Source organism: Amphiura filiformis, chromosome 11, assembly GCF_039555335.1.
Source record: "Amphiura filiformis chromosome 11, Afil_fr2py, whole genome shotgun sequence".
In the NCBI taxonomy this organism is placed as follows: Eukaryota; Metazoa; Echinodermata; class Ophiuroidea; order Amphilepidida; family Amphiuridae; genus Amphiura; species Amphiura filiformis.
Window position 1 is genome coordinate 15,227,383 of NC_092638.1, and position 10,794 is coordinate 15,238,176.

Genomic DNA, 10,794 nt, shown 5'->3' on the forward strand with positions numbered 1-10,794 from the left:
AAAACGAGAACGAGAAATATAATGAGATGGTGGTATATCGTCACAGTTCTTCTCGAACTGTGACCTGGGTCCCGACATTTAACCCTTGGCAGTGTCATCCTTCTGGAGATACCCGCCGCACCTCAACCGTGATCAGGCCTCAAAATTCCGAAAGACTGTTAAAACTTTAAAGGGCATATCTATTGCAAAAACAAGTTTAACTCCATTCAAAGAAAATATCATTTACAGCGGAGTGCACGCCCGTACAATTATACAATATTTATGCACGGCTAGTAATTTACTAACGTTTGCTCTGAATACTTCTCACTATCAAGGAGTGTATATGAAACTCGTATAAAAGCCGCAAAAACACGTGGTTTGCCATTTTAAGAAACAACCTCTCAGAAGAAAATCGTTCCGAATAACTTACATGTCTATCGCCACCTCCCATCGCTAGAAATATTAAAGAAACACGTATTATATACAAGTTGTCCCAATAAGATCTTATGGAGAATATTTGTGGAAAAACAGTGTAACCTATGGGGTATTTTTAAACCTGCACCGTAAAGAGAAATAATCAAGCTTTAATACAAATCTTATTTCGCTTCAACCGGTGACTTAGAATAAAAGATATGCTTCAGCAAATTAAGGGGTAAAAATCGAATTGGGGGAGATATCCGTTTCTGCATGGACCGATTTGCACTCTCAGAAATACATTTATCAAAAGTGTTATTATTCGATAATTATAGACAAGTTTGTGGTTTTGGAAAGAATTAAACAAGGAATCTACGTCTGAACTCAGATTTGGTTTTAAATGTTACGAATGAAACAATCATTATGAAAATAAGCACCAAAATTTAATGCTCGCTAGAAAAGGTTTGAAAATTACGATCCCAAAGGTTGGCCTATTCAAAGGCGGTGAAAGATGTTTGGCATATCAAGGATGAACAAGAAATTTTGGCACAGATCACATCGTGTCGTCTCAAAATAGTAATAATCCCTTTCAAACTTAACTTGTGGTTGATGACAGTAATATAGCTTGCAATGAATTCTGGAATTATATTGTTTTAATCAATCTCTGTTTTAGTCAGTGTTTTGCCACGCCGTTTGGAAATGTTACCCTGCCCGAGTGAGCACTCCCACTTTGGAGGTGACGCGTATGTATAGGTCTGTTAAAAACCCCATTTTCAGCGTCACTGCCACCCAAAGACCCCATATTTTTTACGAACACATGCTCTGTCACCCGAAGACCCCTTATTTTTCCATTTGATCTGTCACCCAAAGACCTTTATTTTTCTATTTGAACAGCAACTTTCATTATCACTGATTTTGCCATTTAAATAAGGTTATGCTCTCAGCTCACCCAATGACCCCATATTTTTTACATTTTGCTCTCACCGAATGCCCTTTAATGCGAAAGTGTCAGCCCTACACCTATATCCATTTCATAGTGAATTGCCCCGCCCCCCCCTGGTACCCTCCCAATGTACATGGTGTCTGCTGCAGCGTTAAAGCTAATCATAATGAGGCACCATTATGTTATGTGCAATATGTACTTCATTCAGAACAGTTTTATTTGGTACCAAAAATTATTATAGCCCTATATAATTTAGATATAATACAGCGGCTTTTCTTTTTGATAGGGTTGGAAAAAAAAATGTTTCGAAGTATTGTGAATCCAGCATCTATATATTGGCGGGCGGTAGAGTAAGTTTATGGTACAAATGTTGCCATATTGAAATGTTTTCATAGTTTTTAGCAGTTTTTAGGCTAAAATGGCCAAATATGAGGTTATTTGGTTAGAAACCCGCATACAGCCCGGTTAGTAATTACATTATACAATATACAGCAGAGACACTGAAATGAATACCCGGGATCGATACACGATTTGATATTCAGACGATAAATCTTTGGGGTAGAAAATGATGAATATCTCCTGTAATTTATTTAGTCTAAAGAAGCCAGACTTTGTTCCTTGCACTTGAATATATGTGTTGAACGGATATGATAGTTGTTTGCTTGCGTCTTGAGAAAAAAACCGTGCGTCTTGAACTCAAAAACTGACAAAAATTCTGATTTTATAATTGCCGAGCTATAGCGCAAGGTAGGCTAGCTACACTCACTCAACCAGATGTCCGATTTTGATGTTATTTGCATCAAAATGTAGCATTCATAAACTGCCGGTAAATCATGTAAAAAACTTCCAATTGAAAATTGCCGACATGTGACTCATTCCCCTTGATCATGTCACATAATTAATAAGCATTTAATATAACAACATTAACCATAATATAATTTTATCATTACTTAAACTATGATCTTAACCTTTTTGATAATTACCTTGTCCAGTTGTGATTATGTGGGTTCGGAAACAGAAGCTTACGGTGTGAGCTAAAACGGTGGACAGGAACAAAATGATAATTACTGGAAATGTCGTTTCGTTTTATTCTTTTTGCTTTATTGCATTGAGGAGCGCCGCATTCGGTCGTTCCCCGGCGGCGGACGGTGGGCATGACGTCACTCTCAATATATCATTTCGTCGCATTGGTTGTTTTTGCCGGGATTTGGTTTGTTCCATTTCACGCCCTCTGGATATAACGCTTACTGTTGCACTCAATGGGAATCACAACACATGACATAAATTAAATATCTCTTTCAAAAGTTCGATTTTTTTTATCAGGGGAAGTTATTTAATAAGTTGGCTATTATATAATTCTTCAATATCTTTCTTAGCGATCTTCCAAAAATATTTGATGCTAATTGCGCTCCAGTGAGTCTTAACAACTCATCTCTCAGCTGTCTCATGTATGCTGATGATCTAATCATTTTATCTGAAAGTGCAAATGGCCTTCAACACGCCCTTGATAAATTGCACGATTATTGCAGAAAGTGGAAACTGTTAGTTAACATTGACAAATCAAATGTTATGATATTCAATAAAGGTGGTCATGTTTTGAAATGTTGTAAATTTTATTATGGTAATTGTTACATCAACATAACTAATGAATATTGCTATTTGGGTATCATTTTTGTACCATCTGGTTCATTTACAAAAGCAATGACTAGACTTAAAGACAAAGCAATGAAAGCATATTATAAAATTAGGGATAATTTTATAAGCGACTCCTATAAATGTAGTATGAAATTATTCCAGACCCTCATCCAACCAATCCTTAGCTATGGATGTGAGGTTTGGGCACCATATTTGTTAAACAAACTGAACGACTCAAACTTTCTTACAACATGTGATAAACTTCCAAGTGAATCTATTCACATTAAGGTTTGCAAAATTATACTCGGAGTTCATAAAAAATCCACTAACAATGCAGTAAGCGGCGAACTAGGTAGTTTTCCACTGCTCACAACTATGCTTTCTTTATCTGTAAAATACTGGTGGAAGCTTAACGAAAAATGTATGAATGGTAATGATTCTCTTGTAATCCAAGCACTTGTAGATAACAGAAAGTTACTGTGTACTAATAATTTCACATGGTCGACAGGTATAAAAAACATATTTAGCCTTAACAATAGGATGGATATTTGGGATAAACCAAATACGATCACCGCTTCCAATTTTAATGAAATTATTGTATCTAAACGTTTATATAGCAATCTTTGGGTTAATCGTATTATTTTAGTCCTAAACTCAGAACATATTGTACATTCAAAAATTCTTTCAGTACAGAAAATTATGTTATTATCGCTAAAAGATCTTCCAGAGCTGCATTCTGTAAATTAAGAATAAGCGCACATAATCTCATGATCGAAAAGGGGCGTCACTTCTCTCCAAAAATTAATCCAGAGAATAGAATTTGTACACTTTGTAATTTAAATAAGGTGGAGGATGAATTTCATTTTGTAATGATATGTCCTTTCTATACCAACCCTCGCCAAGATTTATTATCTACAATATATGAAATGTATGATATAGATGGTATGGCAGACACTGACATTTTCAAACTTATAATGAGTGCAAGTGATTTTGACAGTATTACTTCAATATCGAAATTCGTCAAGTCAGCTTTTGATTCACGTGCGAACAGGGACTTATAGATAATAACGAAGTTCCCCTTTGGGCTTACAACAGCGACCCCTGTTATATTTTCATTCCAGGGCTCAATGCACCGTGGATCTGAGCGTCACTATTAGTATTGTCTATTATTATTAAGACTATCATTTATATTTCTTTTATAATTGTAAATATTTGTACTTGTAACTTGTAAGTTTAAGATTACAACTTCAATTGTAAATATTTGTATTTGTAACTTCAATATTGGGCTATTCCAGAAAATAGATGCACACCCCCTATAGAGGAGTTCGGATATCCGGACTTTTTGTCCAGTCGTGACTGTTGGAAATCCAGACTTTTAAAGTGCCCAAAGGCAAAAAAATCCGGCAGAAAAATAGTTCAAAATCAGAAATCCTCAATTTGAGAGCTAATTTTCAACATTTCCGTGATTTTTCCTTCATTTGATTGGATTTCCAAGCTTTTTCCAGTAACATTGGCAACTGGAATTCCAGTCGTTTTCAGAAAGCAGACTTGGAAATCCGGACATTTCTTTGATTGAAAATTTACTCCTCTATAGGGGGTGTGCACCTATTTTCTGGAATAGCCCATTAACTATACCAGTTTGTTTGGTGAATGTTAGTAAAATAGTGATTAATTATAATTATTGGAATTTGGAAGTTAATTAACTTTTAGATATAAAATCTACAGAAATAACACCATACAAAATCGCTTGTTTGTCAGTGTGTTTCAATAGGCCCTATCTAACAATAATATCGTCTCTGACGCCATATGGCGATATAATAAAGAGCCTACTCGTGGCTGTATGAAGCAATAAAATTTTATTGGCAATAATTCGCTTTCTGACTTTAAAATCCTTCATATCAATTTGTAAGCGCTCTTTATTAAAAGTCATAGTTCATTGAATTTACAAGCGTATGACAAAACAGGCGAAAATGGTAACATTTTGCACAAGATATGCAATTCACTGAATTTAAAGAGAATTGTATATGGACAATATGAGTGTGCTTTTTCATTTAATGACGTGAAATTTGAAAAATATTGTAAGGAACACTTGAGGTTTTGACTTTTAAAATCTACATTTTGGTCAAAAACTGTGCTTGGATAGGTAGTTTTCAACAGATTTTCCACATTTGCCTTGCTATAACATTGAATATTGTGTTGTCTGTTGACCTCGTGACGAAAAGTGTTTTAGGGGGAAGTGTTAGCTTTCGTTTGATATTTAAAAAATCTGATTGGATGAAGGGAACACTTGAGGTTTCAACAAAAACCAATCAAAGAGGCCCATTTTTAGCTAGAAGCTTCACAGCCCCTACATTGCTATGCACTCAACCGTGTAGTGTAATCAAAGACTGTGGTGGAGACATTCACTGCTTGTTGTTCTCTGCTTGGAAACTCTCGGGACGAAAATGTGTGCTCATGTGTATCGAGGTGGAAACTGAGCGCATGATGGTTTGTAAGAGAATCGTTTTTGTATAGAAACCTTTCCATATGTTTTAGCTCTCATTAGGCTCGTAAGGGAAATAAAAAGTCTGCATACGGGTATGACCGTATACAGAAAATTAATAATTTTTCATAAAATTTATATTATATCGCGAATTTCAAAAAATCTAAATTATTTGATATCAGAAGGATATACCTCGAATTCAAAATGTAATTCGACATGTCTGATGTGCTCTCAGGTTCCACAAAAAATACTGTGCAAACGTTGCTATCCGATTCCTTAACTGCTGCGTGTATTAAACTTACTAGGTTATCGTCTACTTTTATGCATTTATTGTCAAATTAGGCCTATTTCCGAAAAATTTCTGTCGGGCGTGTAACTTTTTAGAGTTACACGCCCAACTGGCTAGTGCCAAAAAAGTTAAGATCGAGCCCTGCTTATTTTGACTGTTGTAGTATTGTTACGAGTCGTACTTGACTCAAGGCCAAAATCACCTTTTACCCGAACTCACACGAATGTACAACACAAATACACTGTTTGATTAAGCTAACAAAATCTAAGTCTTTAATTGAAAACAAAGTATGATTGGTACATATAACAACAATTGCATATAATAAAATCACACAATCACAGTTTTATTCTATCAGTATACTTAACCAGCGGTTTTCTTGTTGGTGATCCTAGAGTTCTTCCAATGTTGGCATATCATTGAAATAACAAAGAAATAAAAGAGCCCTAAGATACTGCCCTGAGGCACCCCACATGTTATGGTAAGGGGATCAAACTCAACCCTATTGATGTTAACAATATGAAAGATAAGAATGGAACCAAGGCGTTGATTTTACAAACAAACAAGTTATTGCACAGAATTTGGTGGTCTACACTATCGATCGCCTTCAGGGTGTCCAATAAGACATCCCTGTGTAGAAACCGGAGGCTGTTTGTTTTCTAATATGATCTTGCAACTGAATGAGGTATGTGTCAGTTGAGTAAGATCCCCTAAAACCAGACTGAAATTGATAAAGAAGCTTTATTTCAACCAAGTAATTGTTCAATTGAGTAAAAACTGCTTTCTCTAAAATCTTTGAAACAACAGAAAGAATACTCACTGGCCTGTAATTGCCGGCATCAAGCCCGCCTTTCTTTTTGTAAATTGGAATAACTTTTGCAAGTTTCATTTCATTTGGAAAAATGCCAGATCTCAAGGAAAAATTAACTATACTAGTTCACCCGTAGCTGTGAGAGTACCTGATGGCAATTCTGTTTGACCCCTGATGACCCTTTTAACTTTTTGACATGTTCCTGTCACATTGAGGATTCTTTTCACCACTTTTAAGCCCAATTGGACATACTGTAATGTTTGACCACATATGACCTTTGACTTCGAGTGACCTCGGTTTGAGTTTATTCAAGTGCTCCAGTGATATGGAGAATTACTTTCACCAAGTTTAAGCCAAATAGGGCGAAGTTTAAAATTTAGCCCCTGGATGATCTTTGACCTTGGATGAACTCGATTGTATTTTTTACGTGTTACGCTCATACAAAGGATTCCACCCACCAAATTTAAGCTTAATCGTACAAAGTTTGAAATTTGAACCCTCCGTATTGACCTTTGACCTCGGTTGACCATTATTTAATTTCGCGCATACATTCCCCTCGTATCAAGGATTCCACCAACCAAGTTTGGGCCCGATCGGGCAAAGTTTAAATTTAGCCCCTCAGTGACCTTTGACCTCGGTTGACCTCGATTTTGCTTCGCGCATATATTCCCCTCGTATCAAAGATTCCACCCACCAACTTTAAGCCCGATCGGACAACGTTTGAAATTCAAAAAGAATTTGTAGCAATGAATTCTGGGTAGACATTGCGGTGTTTACTGATCACAGATGTTGTGAAATTTTCTGACAGCTTGGACAGGTGGACTTCTTTTTATGCAGTTAGCTTATGTAATTGACTGCTTCATGCTATCCTTTTGAGGGAATCATTTACATTTTCCCCCCTAGATGACCTTTGACCTCGAGGGGCCCTTTGAAAACCACCCGGTCAACAGGCTTTTCCCGACACCTATCCATATCCGAAATATCGGATACGCATAGCCAGCCGGACACACAGACAGACACCCAGACTTCGCTGGTTATTTAGTATAGTAGATAAGTGATGTAACCTTGAATTACCTCCGCCTCCGGTACTTTGACTTATGTCCAGACTTTGAATCGCATTCGTAATACTAGCACGATACTCTAGCCTTCTTGAACATTACTAAATATTACTGAATTGATAATAAGAACATAAATAATGTAAAAGCTGAATTTGGTGTACTTAGCCATTTTATTTTTTCCAGTGAAATGCTGGTGGTTGTGAACAAGAATTTGTAAGTAATAAAAAGCGTTTGCATCAATTTAGATCATTCAAAAACTGCAATTTTTTATTACGTTTTGGAGCTTTTTATTACGTTTTTATGATCATCGCTATCTATTGCAATAAAAGCTGATTTCTAACTTTACGATCTTTTAATAACGTGGACTTCAATTTTTATTAATACTATTCTACAGGAAGTCACGTATCGCAATATGTCAATAGATATATCAGGAAAGTCTTTCCTGGATATATGGTCGAATCCAACCAAAAGTGTCCACGGGTCAAAAATAAAAGTCCAAAATAAAAATGTCTCCACAATTTTTTCCTTTTGCCCATTGATTGAAGGCATGTTGGCCTTATAGGAACCAAAAGTGCCATTACTAATCTTGAAAAATAAATCCAGGACGTGTGATAGTAAATGTGACATCATAACCCAAAGTTACGTACGAATACCACTAGGATGCTTTCACTATCGCAATACGAATCAACCTAAAACAAATGGGATATTCCCATTAATGCTTTTTCATGTAAAGTAGACCACAGGGTGTCAGGAAAATGCTAGCTCAACCAGAAAATATTTGTTTTCATTTTTATAACGCGATCAATATGATCTTATTCAATTTATGCTAGTTTATTTTCGAAAATGAAGTTTAGGTCAGTTTCTGTATTTTATTTATCAAATGAGTATGAATCAATTTACATATTGTATAAGAAAGAGTGGGATATCTGTTTTCAGGAATATTAGGAACTATACGCATACACCTAACGCTTTATAAAATGATAGCTGAAGAAACCCGGATATTCGTAGGTAACATGATCGATTTAACCATATCTATATTGAGTTTAGAGGTTCAGATTTTGTTATTATGTTAATGAATGAATACAATGGTAGTATTTAGATCTGTTTCAGATGGTACGTCCAAATGAATAAATGTTATTACCTTAGATCAAATTTGTTGATGCTTTTAGCAAGATTTTGAACACTTCATTTTGATATACAAGTAGTTAAACAGCAAATTTACATAATAAATAATTGTTGAATGAATCCGTATATGGGTAATAATATTGTCCGGGGGTACCGCTTAAAGGTTTTGACAATTAATTTCCATTGGTAGGGACACTTCATTACACATGTGATGTATTATGCTGTATTCGTAAGTAACATTTCAGTATTTGTAGGTAAGAATTAGACTTTTGGTGGATATCGCAATCAAATCTTCATTTTATAAAGCACTTTGAATGTATTATTTTCTTTATGTGCGTTTATTGATACTAGAGACCCTGTCATGTATTGATAATGTCGGTTCACAGCGGTTGAATGAATGAGGATTGAAGTAAGAAACAAAGAAACTAAAGTGACTTTAATTTGCTTAATTGCACACAAATCGCTTAAAACCGTTATTACAGACTTGTGAAGTCCATCTTGGAGTCAGTTACGTCTTGTGGCCTTTCGTTTGAGGGCAACTACAATTTGCTTTATACCAGGGTTCATTACTGTGTTGTCTAGATCATGAAACAATGAGATCAGTCGTTTTTGTCCATGGTATTCGTAGGTAACCTTAGCGAAAACGTCAAAAGTTACCTTCGAATAAATCAATTTGGACACAAATTACTCACAAACCAGAAGGTCGGTAAACGTTTAAAATGAAGCACACATGCCAGCTGACAAATCCAAGTATTTATCCCCTTCTAATTTTCATCGAATCTGATTTTTCTTTCAAATGAGCAGACCGGCGTCTATTTCAGTACATATTTTCAACAATTAAGCCGTATTCAGTTTTGCATGGCAGCCATGTATATATGTGAATTCGCAACTTTCATTGACATATAATTTGATAGCGAACGTACAGGCCTTCTTTATGTACCAATATGGGCATTGGCATGAATGGCGGTGTTTTACAGTAGGGTCATGATGTCAAATTGTATTTGTAGGCAACATTCGGCTACCGAAATCTACCTACGAATACTTACTTATTTTGTTAATATCTCAGAAATTGTTAAATACAGGCTATTGAAACTTGGTAGTATTTACTGGCCGACTCTGAAATTAACCTCCAAACTCTAGTCGACAAAGTACACAATGAAAGCATGAAGTTTGGTCTGACCATAAACATCGCTAAAACCGAAGTCCAGGTGATTGGTAGAGAAACAGCAAAAGCCACCATATCCATTGGAAATTCCATCCTTGAGCAGGTGGAATCATTCATCTATCTAGGTGGAGTGATCACTGAAAAGGCAAGCAGCGAGAAGGACATCAAAAGGAGAATTGGCTTGGCCATGGGCATCATGCAAAAACTCAACCCCATCTGGAAATCCAAAGACATATCCACCATAACAAAATTGGAATTGTACAAAGTACTGGTGCTTTCTATAGCAACCTATTCCTCTGAAGCCTGGACAATCAAAAAACGTGATGAGCAGCGACTTCTGGTATTTAAAATGGCTTGTCTCAGACAAATCCTGGGTGTTACTAGAAGGGACAGGATTAGGAACACCTCAATCAGAGACACCCTTGATTACCAGTGCACTGTAATGAACAAGATCCGTGCAAAACAGCTGTCCTACTATGGCCATGTGAAAAGAATGCCTCCATCCAGATATCCAAAAATCGTATTAGAAGGAAGAATCCCAGGAAACGACCTAAAGGAAGACCCCAATGCGCTGGATGGACAACATCAAAGCAAACTGCAGTGCAGTGGGAATCCAATCCGTAGTAGAAGCCGGTCGGATGGCAAACAACAGAGCCGAGTGGCGAAGCATAGTGGCTAGGCAGCTATCTCCAGGACCTACCTGTGTCATGGGAGGAAAGCTTTAAGTGAAGTTAAGTAAGTGAAGTATTAAAGAGTGTATTACCCTGCACCTATTACTTAAATATAATTTACTATTCTCTCAGTTTGTGGAAATGACAGAGCTTTTAACATGTATTCGGAGGTAATGCATATTTTTTACCAAACCTACCTTTGTGCCATTTAGAATTTCTGGCAGC

At 36.3% G+C, this 10,794-nt stretch overlaps 1 protein-coding gene across 1 annotated transcript; it reads left to right on the forward strand.

Moving 5' to 3' along the window:
* The first annotated feature begins 9,896 nt into the window (after positions 1-9,896).
* LOC140163506 (uncharacterized) lies at positions 9,897-10,577 on the forward strand. The gene has a single exon (XM_072186819.1). The coding sequence runs from the start codon at positions 9,897-9,899 to the stop codon at positions 10,575-10,577; it is 681 nt and encodes a 226-aa protein (XP_072042920.1).
* The last annotated feature ends 217 nt before the right edge of the window (positions 10,578-10,794 follow it).